Genomic DNA, 27,391 nt, shown 5'->3' on the forward strand with positions numbered 1-27,391 from the left:
TGGTTAGCACTGCTGCCTCACAGCGCCAGGGACCCGGGTTCAATTCCAGCCTCGGGTCACTGTCTGTGTGGAGTCTGCACGTTCTCCCCATGTCTGCATGGGTTTCCTTCAGGTGCTCCGGTTTCCCCCCCACACTCAAAAATGTGCAGGTTAGATGAATTGGCCATGTTAAATTACGACAAGTGGGGTAAATGCGTGGGGTTAGGGGATAGGGTGGAGGGATGAGTCTGGGTAAGATACTGTGTCAGAGAGTTGGTACAGACTCGATGAACCGAATGGCCTCCTTCTGCACTACAGGGATTCTATGATTCCATGAAAGCTTCTGCACATTCCTCAATGCCATATTGTTAGGTGGATCGGCCATCCTAAATAGTCCATTAGTGTCCCAAGCTATGCAGGTTAGGGCGATTAGAGGGCTAAATATGTGGGGTTAGGGCATAGGGTGTTGGGTGGGGTTGGTGGACCCATCGATACTCTGTCAGAGAGTTGGTGCAGACTCGATGGGCCGAATGGCCTCCTTCTGCACTGTAGGGACTCTACAACTTTGTGAAACTTTTGCAAAGTTGTTGATGCCACATTGCTCAAGGCTGGTACATGATTTTCAGTAAGTTGTGATCCACCTAGCCATCTCAATCTCAGCTGCTGCTTTGCCAGGCACACAGCATTTCTTGTTTGTAAGAACTTTAAGAATGTTAACACAGTTGTGAACTGCTCTCTCAGCATCGTGCATTACATTATCCGTGGAAACCATGAAGTGCGACAGTGGAAATTGCACTGCCTTCATTTCTCTTTTGCTTAAATATCACCTCAATCATGTCACCAAAGCTTGACAAGTAAACACAATCACAGCACTTCATCACGGCGGCACAGTGATTTGATTTGATTTATTATTGTCACATGTATTAACATACAGTGAAAAGTATTATTTCTTGCGCGCTATACAGACAAAGCATACTGTTCATAGAGAAGGAAAGGAGAGAGTGCAGAATGTAGTGTTACAGTCATAGCTAGGGTGTGGAGAAAGATCAACTTAATGCAAGGTAGGTCCAGTCAAAAGTCTGCCAGCAGCAGGGAAGAAGCTGTTCTTGAGTCGGTTGTTACGTGACCTCAGACTTTTGTATCTTTTTCCTGAAGGAAGAAGGTGGAAGTAAGAATGTCCTGGGTGCGTGGGGTCCTTAATTATGCTGGCTGCTTTGCCGAGACAACGGGAAGTGTAGACAGAGTCAATGGATGGGAGGCCGGTTTGCGTGATGCTACATTCACGACCTTTTGTAGTTCCTTGCGGTCTTGGGCAGAGCAGGAGCCATACCAAGCTGTGATACAACCAGAAAGAATGTAGGTTAGGGGGATTAGTGGTTAGCATTGCTGTCTCACAGCACCAGGGACCCGGGTTCGATTCCCGGCTTGGGATACTGTCTGTGTGGAGTTTGCACGTTCTCCCCGTGTCTGCGTGGGTTTCCTCCGGGTGCTCCGGTTTCCTTCCACAGTTCGAAAGACATGCTGGTTAAGTGCATTGGCCATGCTAAATTCAGCGTACCCGAACAGGCGCCAGAGTGTGGCGACTCGGGGATTTTCACAGTAACTTCATTGCAGTGTTAATGTAAGCCTACTTGTGACACTAATAAATAAATTTTAACTTCTTCCGAAGTGGATGGTGTCATTCCTGCAAGGTCTGTAGCTCCAGCTGACATGTTGACGAGCTTCCCAGGATGCAAACAGTTGACATGTCTGAGGGCTGGATGGTCACACTTCAGCGGTTGAAGAGTTACTGACACTCCTTGTCAAGAATGTCACTTGGGTGAGCCCTGCTGCCTGCAGAACCACTCAAGAATAAATGGAAAATGCAAGAGAAAGATTGGTTTAAAAAAAAATCTTGAAATTGAACGCTGACTTAATTTTCCAAGATGTTTTCGGTTATCTGGAAATGTCTGTACTTTTTTAAAAAAAACTAAATAATGCGTTTAAGAATAACTTTAAAATAATTAAGTGCACCATAAGATTAATGCAGGTTGCAGATATGTGGGCTTGACATTTTGATATATCTAAGTACAAGCCCATGGGATTGTAGCTGTCCACACAAAGTAATTACTTGAGACAAAACTGGTAATCACAGAAGTTAATTAATGTGATGTTTAAATGAGTTTGATGCAACAGGTTTTGGATGGTCTAAATTTTACTAATAAAATCTATCACTTTAATGCTGGCAGCAGGATTGAGACACGTATGCTGGATGGAACTTTGTATCTGTACTGGCCAATGGCAGATAACCCTTCCTAAATGCTCAAAAATACGTCACAGCAAACACAGGGGAGAAAGGCTGTGGGGTGACATGATGGAGGTTTTTAAGCGCGGCACGGTAGCACAGTGGTTAGCGCTGCTGCCTCACAGCGCCAGTGAACTGGATTCGATTCCCAACTTGTGTCACTGTCTGTGTGGAGTTTGCACATTCTCCCCGTGTCTGCGTGGGTTTCCTCCGGGTGCTCCGGTTTCCTCCCACACTCCAAAGATGTGGGGGTTAGGTGGATTGGCCATGCTAAATTGACCCTTAGTGTCAGGGGGACTAGCTAGGATAAATGCATGGGGTTATGAGGATAGGGCCTGGGTGGGATTGTGGTCAGTGCAGACTCGAAAGGCCGAATGGCCTCCTTCTGCAGGGATTCTGTGAAGATTATAAAGAGTTTGAGAGGGTTGACATAGTGGAAATGATTGTGTGTGTGAGTATATAGTGTGTATGTCTGTAAATGTATACATAGTGTGTATATGCATAATATGCATATAGATATACAGTGGTCAGAATTTTCCAACTTGTCCGCCTGATGATGAAACCTCGCCACATGCTTCCCGCCGATGGAAGGGGAGGGGGGAGGGGGGAGGGGTTACATAAAACAGGAAATCCCGTTGACAACTGTGAAGATTGTGAACCAGACGATCCCACCACCAGCCAATGGCAGATTGCCCCCATCACGAAACATGCCAACGGCAGCTTGGTGGCACAGTGGTTAGCACTGCTGCCTCACAGCGCCAGGGACCCAGGTACAATTCCAATCTCAGGTACCTGTCTGTGCGGAGTTTACACATTCTCCCCGTGTCTCCTGGTTTCTTCCCACAGTACAAAGACATGTAGGTTAGGCGGATAGGCCATGCTAAATTGCCCCTCAGTGTCCAAAGATGTGAAGTTTAGATGGATTGGCCATGCTAAATTGTCCCTTGGTGTCCCAAGATGTGTAGGTTAGGTGGATTGGCCATGCTAAATTGCCCCTTAGTGTCCCAAGATGTGTAGGTTAGGTGGATTGGCCATGCTAAATTGCCCCTTAGTGTCCCAAGATGTGTAGGTTAGGTGGATTGGCCATGCTAAATTGCCCCTTGGTGTCTCAAGATGTGTAGTTTAGGTGGATTGGCCATGCTAAATTGTCCCATGGTCTCCAAAGATGTGTAGGTTAGGGGGATTGGCCATGCTAAATTGCCCTTTAGTGTCCAATGATGTGCAGGTTAGGTGGATTGACCATGCTAAATTTGCCTTTTGTGTCCCAAGATATATAGGTTAGGGGGATTACCAGGGTAAAGACATGGAGTTGTGGGGTATGCCTGGGTAAGAATCAGTGCAGACTTGATGGGCCAAATGGCCTTCTTCGCAACTGTAGGGATTCTGTGATTCTATGGGAAGTGCGGAAAATCCTGTCCAGTGTGTGTATATCGTAGAAGTAAAGTTGGAATGTAAAGATTTGAAAAAGACTGTGAGAGGGAGATTAGTAACCTGTCTTAAGGTAGAATAAAAATGGACAAGTGTTTTTCACCAACATTAAATTTTTAAAGTATGAAGTATAGATACATTTATACACACCTACACCACAAGCACCTAAAGACGAATGTGCACCATCAACTCCAGAAGGGTAGCTACAGATGGGTGCCAAATGCCACTATTGTCCGGAATCCAATACTGAACATTTAAGAAATATATAACAACTTGGATTTTGTAATCAGTAGCGAAGCGACAGCACTCACCGTTCAATGTTTATTTTTGAGATTTTAGCATATGACCTTTTACTGGTTAAATCTTGTTGCTGTTTATTTAACTGTTGTACTTTTAGGGACCAAACATTTACCCCCACCCCCGCCCCTCAGTGGGTTCTAGAGTGAAGAGAACATGAAATTCATGCGAGATGAGGGGTTTGTCATGTGAAGAGAGATTGAACAGTTTAGGCCCATACTCTCTGGAATTTAGAAGAATGAGGGGAGATCATATTGAGGTATACAAGATGATAAAAGGTATGGATAAAGTAGACGTGGAGCAGATGCTTCCTCCTGTGGGGCATTCTAGGACGAGGGGTCTTAGGATAAGGGGTAGCAACTTTAAAAAAGAGTTGAGGAGAAACTACTTCTCCCAAAGGATATATCCAGGTGGATTACAGCCCGGAGAGTTAACCTAGAAAGTAAGAAAGGTCGATCTCAGGCAAAATGTTGGGGGGGAGGGATGGTTAGTGGGGTGGTGGCCGTCTCCATCAGTACCTCCCTTTTGACAGGGAGTGATGTCCCCTTTAGACTCGGTGGAGTCTGGACCTCCCTTCGCCCCTCCCCAGGAGACACCCCCCCCATCACCCTACCCAACCCTCCCACTCTGGAACCTCTGACACTTTGAGACTTAGTACCAGGGAGCTCCCTGCAGTGCCTTTTCCGTCCACTGCAGCACTGTTGCCGGAGAGACTGGAGAGCTGCTGCTAATATGATTGGCCAGCAACTCTCCCAAGGCTGGTCTTCCTCCTGACTCAGGGGTGCCAATCAGCGCTTGTTAAAGCGTAAAGTGGCAGGGGGGCTGCTCTTGGAGTCTTGTGTCTCCCACCAACTCTTTGGATGGTGAGAATTCCCAATCGTTCAGGCTTGGGGTTTTGTTGTCAAGTGTTTCTCAGAAGCAACTTGATGGAATGGAAGATGCAGTAATTTCCAGTTCAGATAGACAGCACCTTCCAAACCCATGACCACTACCAGCTGAAAGGCCAAGGGCAGCAGATGCATGGGAGCACCACCACCTGCAAGTTCCCCTCCAAGCCATACATCATCCTGACTTGGAAATATATCGCCTTTCCTTCACTGTCATCGTCTCAAAATGCTGGAAATCCCTCCCTAACAGTATTATGGGTGTTCCTATACCACAGGGCGGCATGGTTAGCCATGCTAAATTCTCCCTCAGTGTACCCGAATAGGTGCCGGAGTGTAGCGACTGGGGAATTTTCACAGTAGCTTCATTGCTGTGTTAATGTAAGTCTACTTGTAACACTAATAAATAAATTTTAATGGACTGCACTGGGTTCAAGAAGGCAGCTCACCACCACTCAAGGGCAATTAAAGTTTAAAGTTTATTTATTAGTGTCACAAGTAGGTTTACATTATCACTGCAATGAAGATACTATGAAATTCCCCAGTCGCCTCACTCCGGCGCCTGTTCGAGTAAACTGAGGGAGAATGGCCAATCCACCTAACCAGCACGTCTTTTGGACTGTGGGAGGAAACTGGAGCTCCCGGAGGAAAGCCACACAGAAACAGGGAGAACGTGCAGACTCCATACAGACAGTGACCCAAGCCGGGAATTGGACCCGGGTCTCTGGCGCTGTGAGGCAGCAGTGCTAACCACTGTGCCACAGGGCACTGAATGCTGGCGTCCACATTTCAAGAATGAATAAAATAATTACACTCAGTTTGCAATGGGAAATGGTCAGATTCTCAAAACTGATTTGCAAAAACTCTTCCAGTTCGAAAGCTGCTCTCCTTTTCCTTGTGCGGGTGACTTGGAACCATCAACGCGTTTCACAGAGAATGTTCCAGATGGTTTCCTGCCCTTGAATTGGAACCGAATGCCTGAACATATCTAAAGCTGCAGCAGTGAGTGTGCTCTGTGGTTCTCGGACAAAGTCCCAGTATCGCGCCCAAGCCAGGAGTCTTGGGTCAGTGCTGAAGCAGAACTGAAGGAGGCAGGGCTGACACTCCTGCCACAACACTGGCGTCAGCCTGAGACCTCCGCTACCAGCTACATTGGCTCCTTTGAGAATCACAGGAGTTGGCACTGCTGAAATTATAATTAAGGGATTTAGTCAATGTGCAGGCAGAGATTAAGCACCTTGCGACTGAACGTATCGATTTCCATTGATCGGTGAAGCACGATCCACTGCCTGAATGAGAAAAAGATGGCATTGTAGGTTTCTCATACAAGAGAACAGTAATTTCATTATAATACTAGTTTAACCTGCTTTAGTCATATCAGAAGAGAATTGGATTTTTTTCTTGTTTAAAAACTGACTCAATATGAACAGGATCCTTTTTCCACAAGTCACAATTGTGAATTTTTTTTGTTGCAATGTTTAAGGTGCTATATAAATTAAAGTTCTTCTTAAATGGTCCGTCATAGCATTAAAATCATCCAGGGAATCTCTACGGCCAGATCTTAGCGCTCTATCGTGTAGCAATCGCCTGTATAAAATCAGCGAGTATCAGTGTCGGATGAGGCTCACACATCTTGGGACACTAGGGGCAATTTAGCATGGCCAATCCACCTAACCTGCACATCTTTGGACAGTAAGGGCCAATTTAGCATGGCCAATCCACCTAACCTGCTCATTGTTGGACACTAAGGAGCAATTTAGCATGGCCAATCCACCTAACCTACACATCTTTGGACACTAAGGGGAAATTTACCATGGCCAATCCACCTAACCTACACACCTTGAGACACTAAAGTGCAATTTAGCATGGCCAATCCACCCAATCTGCACATCTTTGGACACTAAGGGGTAATTTAGCATGACCAATCCACCTAACCTACAGATCTAGGAACACTAAGGGGCAATGTAGCATGGCCAATCCCCCTATCCCGCACATCTTTGAATTGTGAAAGGAAACCGGAGCACCCGGAGGAAACCCACACAGACATGGGGAGAACGTGCAAACTCCACACAGTCAATCACTCAAGGCCGGGATTGAACATGGGTCCCTGGCAATGTGAGGCAGCAGTGCTAACCATTGTGCCACATAGAAGTCGAGGCTGACGTTGCAATACAATGCTGAGGGATTGCTGTTGATGCTGTTGCCTTTCAGATGAGATGTTAAACCAAGTTCCCGCAGGTGACAATAATAGCTCCCATGACACTGATTTTGAGGAAGTGCGGGGGTCTACCCGGTGCCCTGGGTCAATATTTATCCCTGAATTACCTTCACTAAAAGCTGATTATCTGGGTCTTTATCATAAGTTCATGGGAGCTTGCTCTGCACAGATTGGCTGCTGGGTCTCCTACATTACGCTGGTGACTAGACTTCAAAAGTACTTCATTGGTTGTAAAGTGCTTTGAACTGTCTGTTGATGGTGAAAGACGCTATAGAAATTCTGCTCTGTGTTTTGTTACCTTTTTTAACAATCTGTTCCGTGTTGACAGCTCTCTCCTTTCACAATCCAAGTCCTACAATTGCTTAAGGCCCACAAGACATTGATAATTTACCCACTTTCACTTCCTTTTGATTTTGGGCAGTGTGGTGGCACAGCGATTAGCACTGCTGCCTCACACCGCCAGGGACCCGGGTTCGATTCCTGCCTTGGGTCTGTGCGGAATTTGCACGTTCTTTCTGTGTCTGCGTGGGTTTCCTCCGAGTGCTCCGATTTTCTCCCACAATCCGAAAGACGTACTGGTTAGGTGCATTGGGACATGCTAAATTTTTCCTCAGTGTACCCGAACAGGCGCCAGAGTGTGGCGACTGGGGGATTTTCACAGTATCTTCATTGCAGTGTTAATGTAAGCCTACTCGTGACACTAATAAAAAAAACTTTAAACTTTCCTCGTAACTCCTGCCAAAAGCAGAGATAAATTATGAAGCGAAGCAATGCGTTGTGGAAATACAAAGGATCTGTATCACACCGGTCCCACGTGAACATTTTCCCATTCCATGTTAGCAAACATTTCTGAAATTAAAACGGAGATCTTCATTTCCTTTTCCTCCAGGTTTTCCTCAAGATGATGCTGCTGAAATTGCGGTCTCGACGATCAAAGAATGGCTAGCTGACAAGCAAACTCTGGTATGTAATCTGTTTGCTCCTCTTGAGGATTTGAGCAGTGAAGTATCAAACTGCCTTGACGTCATGGATCAGTTGTTTTGTGAATTGAGTCCTGTATTGGCTGAGACCGAAAGCTTTCCTGGTCAGCCTTGGCAGAGATTTTTTCCAAGTGGATTCTCAAGTGGCTGCATTGGAGTGCTTTGTGTAGTCAACTTCAGAAATAGGTGGCCATGGCTGTCAAATGATTGCAAAGGACAGCGTAACCTGAGGACCCCATGGTCAAACATTCACCTCTGTTAACAAGTACGGTAGCTATTTGATAACTTGGCATTATGTAGAGAAGTGTCTGAAAACTTAGCCATGTTTGCCTTTAACTTCAAACTAAGTAGAGTGTGCAATTCTTGTTTCATCTCTGGTTTTTGCTGATGATAATTAGTTCTGACTTTTGCCCTGTTGTGAACTGTGTTTCTAGAGTGCTAGAATACAAAAGCAGGGATGTACTGCTGAGACTTTATAAGGCTCTGGTCAGACCACGTTTGGAATATTGTGAGCAATTTTGGGCCCCGTATTTAAGGAAGGATGTACAAGCCCTGGAGAGGGTCCAGAGGAGATTCACAAGAATGATCCCAGGAATGAGAGGCTTGACGTATGAGGAGTGTTTGAGGACTCTGGGTCTGTGCTTGATGGAGTTTAGAAGGATGAGGGGGGAATCTCATTGAAACTTACAGAATGCCGAAAGCCTGGATAGAGTGGACGTGGGGAAGATGTTTCCATGAGTGGGAGAGACTCGGATCCGAGGGCACAGCCTCAGGGTAAAGGGACGATTCTTTAGAACCGAGATGAGGAGGGATTTCTTTTGATTTGATTTGATTTATTATTGTCACATATATTGGGATACAGTGAAAAGTATTGTTTCCATGAAGAAGGAAAGGAGAGGGTGCAGAATGTAGTGTTACAGTCATAGCTAGGGTGTAGAGAAAGATCAACTGAGTGCAAGGTAGGTCCATTCAAAAGTCTGATGGCAGCAGGGAAGATTTCTTCAGCTAGAGGGTAGTGAATCTGTGGAAATCATTGCCACAGAAGGCTGTAGAGGCCAGGTCATTGAGTGTATTGAAGACAGAGATAGATAGGTTCTTGACTGGTAAGGGGATCAAAGGTTACAGGGAAAAGGTGGAAGAATGGGGTTGAGAAACTTATCAGCCATGATAGTATGGCGGAGCAGACTGGATGGGCCAAATGGCCTAATTCTGCACCTATATATTATGATCTTATGGTGTTTTGAGATCGAGGTGATGCCAAGTTTAGTTCAAGTAGCTGTAAGTACAAACATTACAGCTCTCTGTTTAGATATAAGGAGACTGTATTCTGTGATGGTTTGATTCTCTGCAAATCCCCTTTCATCCAGATTAACAGGGAACCTCTGGAGAGACAGGCAGTATGAATGTCTGGAGTCCGATATGGGTAGGTGTGTTGATGATTCCAAGGTCAAGGCAAGCGGTGAAGCTTTTGCATATTCTAAACACACTATGGAAAAGATGTGATTGTTATTTCTCTCCTGTTTCTCAGCGTCTTGAGGCAGGAAGCCTGGATGCCAGCTGAGGGGATGATTGGTAGCAACGGGGAAGAAACATAATGCCGTTTGACGGCTTGTTGCATCAGGAACATTTAAATCTGATCTCAGGGGCGGGATTTTCAGCCAATTATTGTTCCTATCTGACGGAATGGGCCTGATGACTGATCACCCAGCTGACGAAGATTTTTTAACCAAAATACACTTCATAAAATTTGAAAATGTACATCCCAAAACATTTCAAACTGAACGTTACTGAACATGGGTGGCACAGTGGTTAGCACTGCTGCCTCACAGTGCCAGGGACCTGGGTTTGATTCCCGGCTTGGGTCACTGTCTGTGTGGAGTCCGCACATTCTCCCCGTGTCTGCGTGGGTTTCCTCCGGGTGCTCCGGTTTCCTCCCACAGTCCAAAGATGTGCAGGTTAGGTTGATTGGCCATGCTAAACTTTTGTATCTTTTTTCCGGTGAAAGAAGGTGGAAGAGAAAATGTCCGGGGTGCGTGAGGTCCTTAATTATGCTGCTGCTTTGCCGAGGCAGCGGGAAGTGCAGACGGAGTCAATGGATGGGAGGCCATCCATTTATTAGTGTCACAAGTAGGCTTACATTAACACTGCACTGAAGTTACTGTGAAAATCTCCTAATCGCCACACTCTGGCGCCTGTTCGGGTACACTGAGGGAGAATTTAGCACGGCCAATGCACCCTAACCAGCACGTCTTTCAGACTGTGGGAGGAAACCGGAGAAGCCGGAGGAAAACCACGCAGACACAGGGAGAACGTGCAAACTCCACACAGACAGTGACCCAAGCCAGGAATCGAACCCGGGTCCCTGGCCCTGTGAGGCAGCAGTGCTAACTGCTGTGGATGGTAGGCTGGGTTTGAGTGATTTGCTCATGGTGAATAAGCAGCCAGAGTCAAAGAGTCGCTGACACCTCTTCAGGGAAGATGTGTTCACTTATAAACAAAATGGTTGGCCAAAAAAATACAGAACTTCATGTCATCTGGTTGCATCCTGGGTTTACCCCGGTGTAACATAAGTCACATGTGCATTGACAAACATGCAGAAGGTCCATAATGGACACTTGAGCTGATTTTAATTAGGATCAGATGCTTGCACTGGTTTAGACAGCTCAAGAATGAATTTAATTCAGAGTTAATCCTGTAATTGCAAGGGTGCCTTTTCAAATCAGATTCACTTTGACTTATGCAAATTCATAACAATTAGGTGGCTCTGTTTAATTTAGATTGACTGTTAATTCGAGTAAGCTTTAATCACCAGCCTACAGCTAAGTGATTTATGTTACTGTGCCAGCGCTCTGATTTACAACCAGTTATTTCATTTGCAACTTGTAAAAGGTTGCACTGAGCCCATCAATGAGTTTTCCTATTTGATCACCTGCTCTTGCTCCAGAGCGGCCACACAAATAAGCATCGAGTGTATATTTATTTTATTATTTTGAAATTGACCACATTGGACAGCACAGTGGTACAGTGGTTAGCACTGCTGCCTCACGGTATCAGGGACCTGAGTTCAACTCCTGCCTCGGGTCACTGTCTGTGTGGAGTCTGCATGATCTCCCCATGTCTGCGTGGGGGTTTCCTCCGGGTGCTCTGGTTTCCTCCCACTGTCCAAAGATGTGCAGGTTAGGTGGATTGGCCATGCTAAATTGCCCCTTAGTGTCGCAAAGATGTGTGGGTTAGGTGAAGTGGTCATGCAAATTGTCACATAGGGAGGGACTTTCCAACCTCACTCACCCCAAAACCGGAAAATCCCGCCCGAGGGCAACAGACCTTTCCATGGTCTGCCCCTCGCCCACCACGATTCCTGTGGAACGGGAGAATTTGCCCCTTAGTGTCCAAAGATGCATAGGTTAGGTGGATTGGCCATGGTAAATGTTGGGTGAGATGTCGGGCGGCACGGTAGCACAGTGGTTAGCACTGCTGCTTCACAGCTCCAGGGACCTGGGTTCGATTCCCGGCTTGGGTCACTGTCTGTGTGGAGTTTGCACATTCTCCTCGTGTCTGCGTGGGTTTCCTCCGGGTGCTCTGGTTTCCTCCCACAGTCCAAAGATGTGCGGGTTAGGTTGATTGGCCATGCTAAAATTGCCCCTTAGTGTCCTGGGATGTGTAGATTAGAGGGATTAGCGGGTAAAATATGTAGGGATATGGGGGTAGGGCCTGGGTGGGATTGTGGTCGGTGCAGACTCGATGGGCCAAATGGCCTCTTTCTGTACTGTAGGGTTTCTATGATTTCTATGATCTATGCTCTTTCGGAGAATCAGTGCAGACCTAATGGACCGAATGGCCTCCTTCTGCACTTTTGGGGTTCAAAGTGTAAACACTGGGATGTTTCCCTCTCCTGTAAGGCTCCACACACAATTGGAAAGCCCAGTCGCACTGTGGAATTTCACTGTGGAATTTCAGAGCAGTGCAGGACCAATATTAATTCTAACAGGATTCAGGGAGGATGTTCCCGATGGTGAGAGAGTCCAGAACCAGGGGTCACAGTCTGGGGATTCAGGGTAGACCATTTAGGACGGAGATGAGGAGACATTTCTTCACCCGAAGAGTAGTGAGCCTGTGGAATTCATTACTACAGGAAGCAGTTGATGCCAAAACAATGAATGTATTCAAGAGGGGCTGGATATAGCACTTGGGGTGAACGGGATCAAAGGTTATGGGGAGAAAGCAGGATTAGGCTATTGAGTTGGATGATCAGCCATGATCGTGATGAATGGTGGAGCAGGCTCGAAGGGCCGAATGGCCTCCTCCTGCTCCTATCTTCTATGTTTCTATGTGATATATTTGGAAAAAGGTGGCCAGTTGTGAGTTCATAGTGGCTTTCCATCGCACTGTTGTGTGATAGAAGGTGAGATCCTTGCCCATTCAGGACTTTCTCGATTGTGTTCAGCTGCATAGGATAGGGTTCCCATTTTGACTTGACGACAGCGAATTGGACCGGTTTATTTCTTGTGATGCCCGGCCAACTTGCCAGGATATCTGTACTAGGGAGGCTGAATGATATTTAGTTGTATTTGTTAATAGGGCTGAATTGCAAATGCTGTAAGTGTGTGAGCCAAAGGGCTTCATGTATCCAAGAAGATCCACTGGGTATAGCTTGTCCCTGCACTGGCGAATCAGACTTGTTTGCATTCTCTGCTCGTGATAAGTAAGCCAGAAATGTTTAACCAATTAAACTTCAGTGCAGCTGCTCACACTCGTAGAAGTGGTCCCAGTTTGTTCTAAACACCTACCTTTTGACTTCTGTGCAATCGTTTTCCTTCTGGACTCCCCACCAGAGGCCAGAGGACTCATACTCTTATCAGTCCCTTCATTCATCTCCAATTGCATCATTTGTATATTCAAGGACCTACTCTGTGCCACATTCATGTTTTGCTGTGACCATTTGACACAACTGTCTATAGTTTTGTTTTGATGGTATTGATTCATCTTCATCCCTCCCACAGCAACTAAAAACTAAAACTTGTTCATTTAGAATAGATCAAATTAAGGCACTCTGAACTTGTAAGCCTGCACCTAGCTTTGAACTTTGAGCTTTCATCCATTGACTCTGTCTACACTTCCCACTGCCTCGGGGAAAAGCAGCCAGCATAATCAAGGACCCCACGCAACCCGGACATACTCTCTTTCACCTTCTTCCATCGGGAAAAAGATACAAAAGTCTGAGGTCACATACCAACCGACTCAAGAACAGCTTCTTCCCTGCTGCCATCAGACTTTTGAATAGACCTACCTTATATTAAGCTAATCTTTCTCTATACCCGAGCTATGACTGTAACACTACATTCTGCACTCTCTCCTTTCCTTTTCCCTTATGCACTCTATGAATGGTATGCTTTGTCTGTATAGCACGCAAGAAACAATACTTTTCATTGTATACTAATACATGTGACAATAATAAATCAAATCAAATCAAAATTCTTGGCATTAGAAACAGGGACCAATGCATTGGTAATTAAGCCAGTTTGGTTTTATGTATTTTTTCTTTATTCACTCGTGGAACACGGACATCGCTGGCTGGCCAGCAAGTATTGTCCATCCCTGTTCGCCCTTGAACTGAGAGGCTTGCTAGGCCATTTCAGAGAGCAGTTGAGAGTCAACTACATTGCTGTGGCTCTGGAGTCACATGTAGGCCAGACTGGGTAAGGATGGCAGATTTCCTTCCCTGGAGGCCATGAGTGAACCAGATGTTTTTTTTTCTGACAGTTGACCAAGGTTGCATGGTCATCAGTAGATTCTTAATTCCAGATCTTTTTTATTATTGAATTCAAATTCCACCAGCTGCCGTGGCGGGATACGAACCCGGGTCCCCAGAACATTCGCTGAGTTTCTGCATTAATAGTCTAGCGATAATACCACTCGGCCATCACCTCCCCTAGAATGTAGAATTCCTTGTTGGTTTGGATTATCATGGCTGTGAACTGGTTTCCCCGCAATGCCCCCACCTATCCGGTGTCATCTGATTCTGAAAACGAATTGAATATCTGGGCAAACAGAGAAATGTGAGTTCCATGAGGAATACTTGGTTCCAGGACTCTTCAGAACATCAATTTCTAGCTCTCCCTGGCAAGATGGAGCCACAAACTCTGATGGGTTGTGGGAACCAGTGAAGTTGTTCCTCGAGCATATGGTTAAACCTCAGCGATAGAAGATTTCTCACCCTCATATGTGGAATAATAGCTTTGCATCCAGAAGATGTTCTGTTTTAATTACTTGTTCATGGGATGTGGGCATCATGGGCAGTGCCACCACTTGTTACCCATGGGAAGGTGGTGTTGAGCCCACTTCTTGAAGCATTGAAATCCATATGACGTAGGCACTCGCACGCCACCCTTAGTTCAGGAGTTCAGGATTTGACCCTGACAGTGAAGGAACGATGGCGATATAGGGCACGATCTTACAAAAAAAATTAGAAGTGCCAAACAAGTGAGAAAATGGTGGAAAATTGTGCCGTTTTTTGCGCCCAGCTGCGGGTTACAATTTTATGGCACTCATTGCTAGGAAAGACCCCAATGCAATTCTCACCATGGGGAGGCCTAAGCTCGCCGGTGAAGCCGGCTGCTGGGTGCCTGGGGCGCCATTGCGCAGGTGCCTCGATCTCCCGGTGCGTCCGGGACTCTCTAATGACATGTAAAGCATGTCATTAATATTGAAATCAACTTTTGCCTCCTTTCTGGGCGCGAAGTTGATTTCTCCGGCAAAACAGGGCTGATAAGATCGGATGAGGTGAAAATCCGGATGCAAACTGGATTTTCAGCCTCTCCCACGATTTTACCGACTCTCTGCGCCGGTTGATTGGCCAGTAGGATGGCGCCCATTGTTTCAAATCAGGATGGTCTGTGTCTTTTGGAGGAACTTGGAGGTGGTGTTTCCACGATTCTGGCGCCTTTGTCCTTCTAGGTAGCAGGGGTCATGAGGTCAGGAGGAATTCGGATCGGAGGATCTTAGTGCCAGAGGAATCACTTATCATAGAATCATTGAATGCGACAGTGCAGAAGGAGGCTATTCGGCCCATCGGGTCTGCACCAACCACAATTCACCCAGGCCCTATCCCCATAACCCCATGTATTTACTCTAGCTAGTCCCCCTGACACTAAGGGGCAATTTAACATGGCCAATCCACCTAACCCGCACATCTTTGGACTGAAGGAGAAAACCAGAGCACCCGGAGGAAACCCACGCAAACACAGGGGGAACATGCAAACTCCACACAGACAGTGACCCAAGCCGGGATTCAAACCTGGATCCCTGGTGCTGTGAGGCAGCAGCGCCACTGTGCCGCCCACTTAAAAACTCATTTTATAAAATTCCAAGACTCCTGCCCTGGTTTCAACATGTTCAGATTGTTCAGATGTATTTTACTGCAGAGTTGGACTGGGCAATTCTTAGACTTCGTCGATTTTCTTTCCCCAACAATTGCTACGTTGCAGATTTCTCAAGTTTCTCCGTTTTTCTTACGGCCGCTCTCCACCAAACGCAAATCTCAGTCCACAGGATGTTTCGATCGCTCCTGCAAACTGAACCAGTCGGATGGAGGAATTTCACATATTTATCCAGTGGTTTATTCAGTTGACAAATTCTTCGGAAACCCTTTGGTAGTTTATGGAATGTAAATTATAAACAGAAGCCCAGCGATTGCCAAGGCCGTTGATGTTCACAGTATCTAGATTGTGGTCACCTTGTTAGACAGCAATGATATCATCCTCCATTCCATTAGCCGCATGGAGCAAACATCATACCTTCACTAAACATTTTTTCTTCAGATATATCTTTGAAAAGCTAAATGTTTGGATCTGAAAGTAGATCTTGGGATAAACACAAGAGATGGGGACAAGAGTTGAGCCGACAAGTCTGTTCCATCATTCAGTGTGATCATGGCTGATCTTGGGCCTCGTAAAATCAAAGTTAATGTGAAATCTATTACTGTGGCTCTGTGGTGTTGTGATCTGTGGCATATCTATTGAGTGGGAGTCGGTTTAGCTCAGTTGGCTGGATAGCTGGTTAGTGATGCGGAGCGATGCCAACAGCGCGGGTTCAATTCCCGTACCGGTTGAGATTATTCATGAAGGCCCCGCCTTCTCAACCTTGCCCCTCGCCTGAGATGTGGTGACCCTCAGGTTAAATCACCACCAGTCAGCTCTCCCCCTCAAAGGGGACAGCAGCCTATGGCCATCTGGGACTATGGCAACTTCACCTTTATGAAGAAGTAAAAATTCTGTATCTGCAAGGACTTCTTGTCAATGTCTATGAATTAATTACCAAACCATCATTAATGACTAAGTCTCCCTTAACAAATCGTGCTAGTCAGATACGGTCAGCGTCTCTGCAAAGGGGAGGAATGGCAGCTAGGCCCGGAACTTTCCAGCTGTTCACTCCGGCGAGATGTTCCAATCCTGCTAATCATTGCCGCAGGTTTCCTGGCCGTGTGGGGTGGAGTCAATGAGAAATCCTATCAACAGCAGCGAGACCAGAAGATCCCACCAACAGGCAACTGCCCGCTGCCTCCCACCGCGAGAAGGCCGCAGCGGAGAGCCCAGAGAATCTTGCCCATGTGGCCATCTCTATGTAAAATGCTCACCAGCTCTGTCAGTAACAGACCAAACCAAAACAAAAAAACCCAATGTCATCAATTAAAGGAAAGAAAGTGGATTCATTATTAATCACGCTGATTAATTGCATGTGAATCTGACATCCACGCTGAACCAGGGGCAATTAAAAGCATTTGAACCCAGTGCCGTGAATCATGACGGTCATCCAAGCACAGAAACGTTGTGCTAAATAGTGTACGTTGACATTTGAATTTCTAATTGTTGATTTGAAGCTTCATCCTTTAAAGAAAATCTTTCCATGTTGCTCTTAAAATAAAAGCAGCGTCGCTCCTCTAATTGTTGGCAAATTTGGGTGAATGGGGAAGCATTATCCCCCGTTCTTTAGCACGGACCATCTCTGTATTTAACACAGAGGAACTGTGTCGATGTTTTATTTGGCCCAACAGGAGTTCTGTCATTATTAAACTCAAGTACATTTTGTGCCTTGTACTGCCATAATAGATTGCAAAAAAAAATTGTATCAGCATTTATGTTTGAATTAAATAAACTTTTCAGCTGCATAGCCTGAGGTCTTACATGTAAATCTTAGATTTGAACTCCGCTTGCAGGTTAAGTAAGACCTTTCTCGAAATTAAGTCGTGCTTGAGAAAAGGGGCCATTGCTACGTTGGCAGCCTCCGTCGAGATCAGTCCCCAAATGGAAAATTCCAGAATTAGTCATAAGAGCATTGGAACAGAGAACATAGCTGGGTGGCACAGTGGTTAGCACTGCTGCCTCACAGCGCCAGGGACCAAGGTTTGATTCTGTCCTTGGGTCACTGTCCATGTGGAGTATGCACGTTCTCCCCGTGTCTGCGTGGGATCCCCTTTATTTTCTGTACACAAATCTGGTTTGTGCAATCTTGATTTGATTTGATTTGATTTATTATTGTCGCATATATTGGGATACAGTGAAAAATATTGTTTCTTGCGCGCTATACAGACTAAGCATATCGTACATAGAGAAGGAAAGGAGAGGGTGCAGAATGTAGTGTTACTGTCATAGCTAGGGTGTAGAGAAAGATCAACTTAGTGCAAGTTAGGTCCATTCAAAAGTCTGACAGCAGCAGGGAAGAAGCTGTTCTTGAGTCAGTTGCTATGTGACCTCAGACTTTTGTATCTTTTTCCCAACAGAAGAAGGTGGGAGAGAGAATGTCCGGGGTGTGTGGGGTCCTTGATTATGCTGGCTGCTTTTCCGAGGCAGTGGGAAGTGTAGGCAGAGTCAATGGATGGGAGGCTGGTTTGCATGATGGATTGGGCTACAATCACGACCTTTTGCAGTTCCTTGCGGTCTTGGGCAGACCATTGTCTGCAGCAAACTATGATACAACCAAGCTGTGATACAACCAGAAAGAATGCTTACCATGGTGCATCTGTAAAAGTTGGTGAGAGACGTAGCTGACATGCCAAATTTCCTTAGTCTTCTGAGAAAATTGGTGGGCTTTCTTAACTCTAGTGTCGGCATGGGGGGACCAGGACAGGTTGTTGGTGATCTGGACACCTAAAATCCTGAAGCTCTAGACCATGAAGATCTTACCCCATAGTCTAATGCTTGGAGTTCTGGTGTAATTCTGGTGAATCTTTTCTTTCCAAGGCCGGTAGAACCTCTCAGTGCGCAGTGCTCCAGATGTGATCTAACCAAGGCTTTGTATAATTGTCATGATGTGGAGATGCCGGCATTGGACTGGGGTAAACACAGTAAGAGTTTTAACAACACCAGGTTAAAGTCCAACAGGTTTATTTGGTAGCAAATGCCATTAGCTTTCGGAGCGCTGCTCCTTCATCAGATGGAGTGGATATCTGCTCTCAAACAAGGCACAGAGACACAAAATCAAGTTACAGAATACTGATTCGAATGCGAATCTCTACAGCCAACCAGGTCTTAAAGATACAGACAATGTGAATGGAGAGAGCATTAAGCACAGGTTAAAGAGATGTGTATTGTCTCCAGACAGGGCAGCCAGTGAGATTCTGCAAGTCCAGGAGGCAAGCTGTGGGGGTTACTGATAGTGTGACATAAACCTAAGATCCCGGTTTAGGCCGTTCTCATGTGTGTGGAACTTGGCTATCAGTTTCTGCTCAGCGATTCTGCGCTGTCGTGTGTCATGAAGGCCGCCTTGGAGAACGCTTACCCGAAGATCAGAGGCTGAATGCCCGTGACCGCTGGAGTGCTCCCCCACAGGAAGAGAACAGTCTTGCCTGGTGATTGTCAAGCAGTGTTCATTCATCCGTTGTCGCAGCGTCTGCATGGTTTCCCCAATGTACCATGCCTCGGGACATCCTTTCCTGCAGCGTATCAGGTAGACAACGTTGGCCGAGTTGCAAGAGTAGGTACCGTGTATCTGGTAGATGGTGTTCTCACGTGAGATGATGGCATCCGTGTCGATGATCCGGCACGTCTTGCAGAGGTTGCTGTGGCAGGGTTGTGTGATGTCATGGTCACTGTTCTCCTGAAGGCTGGGTAGTTTGCTGCAGACAATGGTCTGTTTGAGGTTGTGCGGTTGTTTGAATGCAAGAAGTCGGGGTGTGGGGATGGCCTTGGCGAGATGTTTGTCTTCATCAATGACATGTTGAAGGCTCCGGAGGAGATGCCGTAGCTTCTCCGCTCCGGGGAAGTACTGGACGACGATGGACAACGACCCAGCCTTCAGGAGAACAGTGACCACGACACCACACAACCCTGCCACAGGAACCGCTGCAAGACTTGCCGGATCATCGACACGGATGCCATCATTTCACGTGAGAACACCATCTACCAGGTACACAGTACCTACTCTTGCACATCGGCCAATGTTGTCCACCTGATACGCTGCAGGAAAGGATGTCTCAAGACATGGTACATTGGGGAAACCATGCAGACGCTACGACAATGGATGAATGAACACCGCTCGGCAATCACCAGGCAAGACTGTTCTCTTCCTGTGGGGGAGCACTTCAGCAGTCACTGGCATTCAGCCTCTGATCTTCGGGTAAGTGTTCTCCAAGGCGGCCTTCACGACACACGACAGCGCAGAGTCGCTGAGCAGAAACTGATAGCCAAGTTCCACACACATGAGAATGACCTAAACCGGGATGTTGGGTTTATGTCACACTATCAGTAACCCTCACAGCTTGCCTCCTGGACTAAAACTCTTACTTTGTATAATTGTAACAGAACTCCTTCCCTTATATACTGTCATGCTCTAATTACAATGATCTCGTCAGCGGTGTTCAAGAACATGAGTGATGCCTGATTTTGGTATCAAGTGTCTCATAAACACTCCCAACATTGAACCACTATGGCTAAATGGAGGCCATTTTGATTTTATTTTAATTCTTCCTGGGATGTAGATGTCTCTGGCTGGGCCAGCACTTATTGTCCATCCTTAATTCCTCCTGAGGGGGCAGTTAAGAGTCAACTACATTGCTACGGTTGAAGTCACCTGTAGGCCAGACCAGATAAGGACAGCAGATTTCCTTCCCTAAAGGGACATTAGTGAACCAGATGGGTTTTTCCAACAATCGACAATGATTTCATGGTCATCAGTAGACTTTGAATCTTTTTTTTAATTGAATTCAAATTTCACCATCTGCCGTGGTGGAATTTTAACCCAGCACCCTGAGCATTGCACTTGGTCTCTGAATTACTAGTCCGGTGACAATACCACTATGTCACTGCCTCCCCAGTGGATGGACGCTTGAGAACTCTGCTGATCTATGACTGAAGCTCACACTCCAGCTTCCTCCCTTAATGCCTAATTTCAATGGTTTGGCAATACTATTCCGCCAGCCTTTGTGCAGTCCTGACAAAGCCCAGTGGAGAATCCTCAGAATTTGTGGCATTTTGTAGCAGGGCAGATACAGCCTCCGCTATTGTTTCTTAAATCTCCCAACTAACTTAATTAGTAATCATTACAATTTACATCCTTGGCTTCAGAGGGAGAGAAATATCCTTTAACCAAAAGGGAAAATGCTGGAAAATCCCAGCAGCATCTGTAAGGAGAGAAAAGAGCTGACGTTTCGAATCTAGATAAACCCCTGTCAAAGCTAAAAGGCATAGAAAGTGGAAGATATTTATACTGCAGGGGGAGGGAATGAAAGATGAGTCATAGCTACAGAAACCAGGGGAAAAGACTGCTAATGGCACGGTAGCACAGTGGGTAGCACTGCTGCTTCACAGCTCCAGGGTCCCGGGTTCGATTCCCGGCTCGGGTCACTGTCTGTGTGGAGTTTGCACATTCTCCTCGTGTCTGCGTGGGTTTCCTCCGGGTGCTCCGGTTTCCTCCCACAGTCCAAAGATGTGCGGGTTAGGTTGATTGGCCAGGTTAAAAATTGCCCCTTAGAGTCCTGAGATGCGTAGGTTAGAGGGATTAGCGGGTAAAATATGTGGGGGTAGGGCCTGGGTGGGATTGTGGTCGGTGCAGACTCGATGGGCCGAATGGCCTCCTTCTGCACTATAGGGATTCTATGATTCTATGATTCATAGAGAGAATAAAGGGTGCGAATGGCTGAACGGCAGAGAAACTATAAACTGTGACAGATGAAGATATTGGGTAGGGTGCGGGGGGCGGGGTGGGTAAAAGTTAGAAAAGGGGAAGGAAAGGGGGAGAAAAGGTGAGGGAAGGGAGATAAAGTCAGGGGAAAGAGTGGGAGGGAGGAAGAAAAATGAAGAAAGACAATAAAGAAATAAAAGGTAGAGAACAGTAAAAAATTCAATAAAATAGAATGAAAACAAAGGGGTGGAGGTGGGGTGGAAGTTGTTGAATTCGATGTTGAGACCGGAAGGCTGTAAAGTGCCGAGCCGGAAGATGAGATGCTGTTCCTCCAGTTTGCGTTGAGCTTCAGGATCATGTGTTAAAATGACAAGCAACCGGAAGCAAACCGGAGAATTATCCTTTGCTTTCCACCCTGGGTTGTAAGATGTCACAATGCATTGGCCAATGCATGTAAAAATGCATGAGCGTCCTCTTCAGCTGCACTTGCAGTTTGATCTGTCTGATTTTAAAAAATTCATTCATGGGATATGGGCCTCACTGGTTGGGCCAGCATTTATTGCCCATCCCTAACTGCCCTTGAACCGAGTGGCTGGCTAGACCATTTCAGGGGGCATTGCTGTGGCTCTGGAGTCTAGGCCAGACCAGGTAAGGACAGCAGATTTCCTTCCCCGAAGGACATTAGAGAACCAGATGGATTAAAGTAAAATAAAAGTTTATTTATTAGTCACAAGTAGGCTTGCATTCACATTGCAATGAAGTTACTGTGAAAATTCCTCAGTCGTCACACTCTGGTGCCTGTTTGGGTACAACTGAGGGAGCATTTAGCATGGCCAAAGCACGTAACCTGGACTGTGGGAGGAAATCTGAGCACCCAGAAGAAACCCACGCAGACACGGGGGGAATGTGCAAACTCCACACAGTGACCCAAGCTGGGAATCGAACCCAGGTCCCTGGTGCTGTGAGGCAGCAGTGCTAACCACTGTGCCACTCCTTACTATGAGAATCGACAATGGCTGGACTTTAATTCCAAATTTCACCATCTGCCGTGATGGGATTCGAACCCAGGTCCCCAGAGCATTACCCTGGGTCTCTGGATTACTAGTCCAGTGACAATACCACTGCGCCACCTCCTTCCCATAACATGATGCAACGTGCTGTCACATGCATTCGAATTTTCTTCCTGCGTTCCCTTTCCTTTAGCAGGATTTACAATAAAATGCTGACACAGCCTGTCCGCGCATCACTTCACAAAGCCAGGCATAAAGGGTCACACAGTGTCCCAGGGCTGAGACAGAAACAGCAAGGCATCAGAGTGCAGGAGCACACTGTTAGCTTCTAGAACCAGTCACAAAAAAGGTCCCATCTGTTAATGTAGTATTATTCATTTCCCATCTGTTGGTGCAGTCCTAAATTGGCATAAATATATATCCCATCTGTTAGCCTGGTACTAAACTGAAATGAACACATACTGCACCTGTTATTGCAGAATTTAACTGGTTTCAATGTTTATCCCATCTTCTTGCGTCGAGCGGTCTGTGATTGTGCCCAATAACGAGTGGGGTGAGTTTCTCAGTGCATGTACTGCCAAGGTACAAACTGCTAAGGTATGCAGTGTAAATAGCGTGTCCGTCTCACCCTCAAAGCGCAGTAGTGTTCATCACGTGTCAGATATATGTCAAACCGCCTTGAGCATGCCATAAGGCGCACATGTGAGGCTTTATATCAGTCCCCTGTCGGCAGTGGAGATATAAATGAGGTTGCTTTTATTGACTTTGTCGATGAGCCGACAGTGATGTTGGCTGTTCTCGCCCAGCTGTGGTATAAATGTTGTGTTTGTGTGCTGTGTCTGTACATTTGTGTTCAATTGTTTCTTTCACAGATATTTACTCACGTGTGTGTGGGACAGAAATTTTCTGATCAGGTCTGTGCCAGTGTTTTTCTCCACGAGAGCGACCCCTTTCGATCCTACTTTCCTGCAAGCTCCCAAAGCCGTGAATATTCTGCTGTGACCTTGGCTTGTTATCCCGCATCCGCCTTAACTACTCAGCAGTCACCATCCTCTCTCCCATTAGAGAAAAACAAATCACTGCGGATGCTGGAATCGGAAACCAAAAGAGAAAACACTGGAAAATCTCAGCAGGTCTGGCAGCATCTGTAAGGAGAGAAAAGAGCTGACGTTTCGAGTTCAGATGACCCCTTGTCAAAGCTTTGACAAAGGGTTACCTGGACTCGAAACGTCAGCTCTTTTCTCTCCTTACAGATGCTGCCAGACCTGCTGAGATTTTCCAGCATTTTCTCTTTTGGTGATCTTTCTCCCATTGTTACAGTGGTTAGCACTGCTGCCTCACAGCGCCAGGGACCCGGGTTCGATTCCCGGCTGGGATCATTGCCTGTGTGGAGTTTGCATGTTCTCCCCGTGTCTGCGTGGGTTTCCTCCGGGTGCTCCGATTTCCTCCCACAGTCCGAAAGACGTGCTGGTTAGGCGCATTGGCCATGCTAAATTCTCCCTCAGTGTACCCGAACAGGTCACAAGTGGTCTTACCTTAACACTGCAATGAAGTTACTGTGAAAATCCCCTAGTTGCCACACTCCAGAGCCTTCATTGCTGTGTTAATGTCAGCCTTCTTGTGACACTAATAAATGAACTTAAACTTAAACTTGCACATGATCGTCCTCTTCTCATTCCAATCTCAAGCAATGGCTTTTCTTCCCATTCTAAGCCATTACTTCCAGATTCCCCCAAGGATCTATCCCTCGCCCCTTGCTTTTCCTCATCTGTTCCTTGGTGACATGATCCACAGACTTTTGGAATCAGCCTACACTTGTTCTTGAATGAGTCTGAGCTCTCTATCTCTCAATTAACTCCCAACCCCTCCAATGTCTCAGTATCATTAGGTTGTTAGTCTGAGTTCCAATCTTGGATGAACAACAGTTTACTTCAGATCAGTGTTGACTGCAACCATCGTCCTTGGACCCCATCACACACACCAAATGCTCGCCACCAATTCCATTCCTCCCCCTCCCCCCTGACCTGAACTCAGGTTGAGCTAGATTGTTAGCAACCCCGGGCCATGCTTTAACACAAAGCTGAAATTTCCAACCCCACATCCTCTCGATTACAAAGATTTACATGGCAATGCTAAATTGACTCCAGTGTCAGGGGGATTAGCAGTGTAAATATGTGGGGTTACGGAAAATGGGGAGGTGATGGCCTAGTGGCATTATCGCGAGACTATTAATCCAGAAACTCAGCTAATGCTCTGGGGCCCCGGGTTCGAATCCCAGCATTGCAGATGGTGGAATTTGAATTCAATAAAAATATCTGGAATTAAGAATCTAGTGATGACCATGAAACCATTGTCGATTGTCGAAAAAACCCATCTGGTTTCCCTTTGGGGAAGAAAATCTGCCGTCCTTACCTGGTCTGGCCTACATGTGACTCCAGAGCCACAGCAATGTGGTTGACTCTCAACTGCCCTCGGGCAACTAGGGATGGGCAATAAATGTTGGCCCAGCCAGCGACACCCACGTCCCATGAATGAATAAATAAAAAGCAGGGCCTGGGTGGGATTGTGGTCACTGCAGACTCGATGGGCTGAATGGCCTCTTGTATAATTTTACAGCACAGGAACATGAAGGTTCCCCCAATTACTTCATCCCACCCTTCCAAAGATATCCGTAAATTTCTTTCTACCTCTTGTATACCTTCCAAAGCCGTGACTTCTGCCACCTGGAAGGACAAGGGCAGCAGCCGCATGGGAACATCACCAACTGCAATTTTCCCTCCAAGCCACTCACCGTCCAGTCTTGGAAATATATCGCCTTCCCTTCACTGTTGTTGGGTCAAAATCCTGGAACTCCCTCCCTAACAGCACTGTGGGTATACCTACGCCGTGTGGACTGCAGTGTTTCAAGAAGGCAGCTCACCACCACATGTTCAAGGGCAATTAGGGATGGGCAATAAATGCTGGCTTAGCCAGCGACGCTCACATTCTGGGAAAGAGAAGAAACTTGTCTAGTTTCCCCTTCAGTGCAACCACATTATTGGCCTCAGTCACTCCATGTGATAGTGAATTCCACATTCTCACCACCTTCTGAGTAAATATGTTTCTCCTAAATTCTTTATTTGATTTTTTCATGACTATCTTCTATTTATGGCCCTTTTAGTTTTGGACTGGTCAATAAATTGAGACTTATTTTCAATGTCTGCCCTATCAAACGCTTTCAGAATGGTAAAGGGCTTAATCAGGGCCCCCCTCAGTCTCATCCTGAGACAAGAGCCCCAGCCTGTTCAATCTTCCTTGGTTGTTCTAACATTTCTTGCTGTTATCTTCATAAATCTTTTACACTTTCTCTGGTTCTTCCTCATCATCTTGGTAATGTGCAGACCAGAACCTTTCGCAGTGCTCCGTGTGTGGTCTAACTGATGTTCTGTGTAGGTTCAACATCACTTCTCTGCTTTTGAATTCTATTTTTGTTGAGACAAACCTCAGGGTAGTGCCTGTAATTTCTTACAGCTTTTTAAACCCATAACACTGTTGTTAACAATGTCTGAGTCTGTACAGCACTTGATCCCTTTTAGACTCTTGCCTTCCAAAGAGGCCATAAGACCATAAGATATAGGAGCAGAATTAGGCCATTCAGCCCATTGACTTTGCTCCACCATTCAATCATGGCCGATAAGTTTCTCAACCCCATTCTCCCGCCTTTTCCCCATAACTTTTGATCCCCTTGCCAATCAAGAACCTATCAATCTCTGTCTTAAAGACACTCAATGAGTTGGCCTCCACAGCCCTCTGTGGCAATGGGTTCCACAGATTCACCACCCTCTGGCTGAAGAAATTCCTTCTCATCTCTAAAGGGTCGTCACTTTCCTTTGAGGCTGTGCCCTCAGATCCGAGTCTCTCCTACTAATGAAAACATCTTCCCCATGTCCACTCTATCCAGGCCTTTCGGTATTATGTAAGTTTCAATGAGATTCCCCCCCCCCCCTCCCCCGCCCTCATCCTTCTAAACTCCATCGAGTATAGACCCAGAGTCCTCAAACACTCCTCATACATCAACCATTTCATTCCCAGGTCCATTCTTGTGAACCTCCTCTGGACCCTCTCCAAGACCAGTGCATCCTTCCTTAGATACGGGGCCCACAATTGCTCACAATACTCCAAATGGGGTCCGACCAGAGCCTTAGAAAGCCTCAGCAGTACATCCCTGCTTTTGTGTTCTCGTCCTCTTGAAATGAATGCTAACATTGCATTTGTCTTCCTAACTACCAACTCAACCTGAGTCAGTTGCCTCCTGATTATTCTGCCCAACATGGGCCATCTCGCACATGTCTATATTGAAATTAATCTGCCATTGAATTACCTGTTATGCAAGCTTGTTAATATCTTCAGCTCATGTGCCGCTGAAACTCTCACGCATGGTTTGTTATTTCCATGTGCTTGGCTCTTCCAAAGTTTGTCTGGCCAGCCTCTCCATAGTATCCCTACAGTGCAGATGGAAGCCATTTGGCCCATTGAATCTGCACCCAGTCTCCAACAGAGCATTCCCGTAACCCCACGCATTTATTCTGCTAATCCCTGTAATCCTTTGGACACTAAGGGGCAATTTAGCATGGCCAATCCACCTGCACATGTTTGGAGTGTGGGAGGAAACCCGAAGCACCCGGAGGAAACCCATGCAGACACGGGGAGAATGTGTAGACTCCACACAGACAGGCAGGAATTGAATCCGGGTCCCTGGAGCTATGAGGCAGCAGTGCTAACCGCCGTGCCATCGTGCTGCCCCCTCATCCCTCAGCATCAGTAAACTCAAGTTCATCTCAAGCCCTGCACTCTGTGCTTCCCACTTACACCTGTTCTTGTTGAGCTTTGTTGACTTGGTCTCTCAACATCTTTTCTGTCGGAGTATCTGGACCGATGGGCTGAATGGCCTCCTTCTGCACTGTGGGGATTCTGTGATTCTATAAAGTCGCTCCATCTCCCTCGCTTTTAAGATCTTCCTTAAAATTCACACCTTCAACCAGGTTTGTGGTCACCCCTCCTAACATATTCGTTCACAACACTGACGACACTTCATTTGTATTGTATTGGCTGTAAAGCACTTAGGATTGTCCTGCAGTTCATAAGTTCATAGGATATAGGAGCAGAATTAGGCCATTCATCCCATCGAGTCGGCTCCGCCGTTCGATCATGGCTGATAT

The 27,391-nt window shown here is 46.4% G+C and overlaps 1 protein-coding gene across 3 annotated transcripts in view; it reads left to right on the forward strand.

Moving 5' to 3' along the window:
• macrod2 (mono-ADP ribosylhydrolase 2) overlaps positions 1-27,391 on the forward strand; it is a 937,884-nt gene that overhangs the window by 716,112 nt on the left and 194,381 nt on the right. For all 3 annotated transcript variants that reach the window (XM_078230387.1, XM_078230388.1, XM_078230389.1), the window contains exon 9: positions 7,980-8,053. In XM_078230387.1, the coding sequence (XP_078086513.1) occupies positions 7,980-8,053 (74 nt within the window). The remainder of the gene's footprint in view (positions 1-7,979; positions 8,054-27,391) is intronic.

The sequence above is a fragment of the Mustelus asterias genome, chromosome 15 (assembly GCF_964213995.1).
Source record: "Mustelus asterias chromosome 15, sMusAst1.hap1.1, whole genome shotgun sequence".
NCBI lineage: Eukaryota > Metazoa > Chordata > Chondrichthyes > Carcharhiniformes > Triakidae > Mustelus > Mustelus asterias.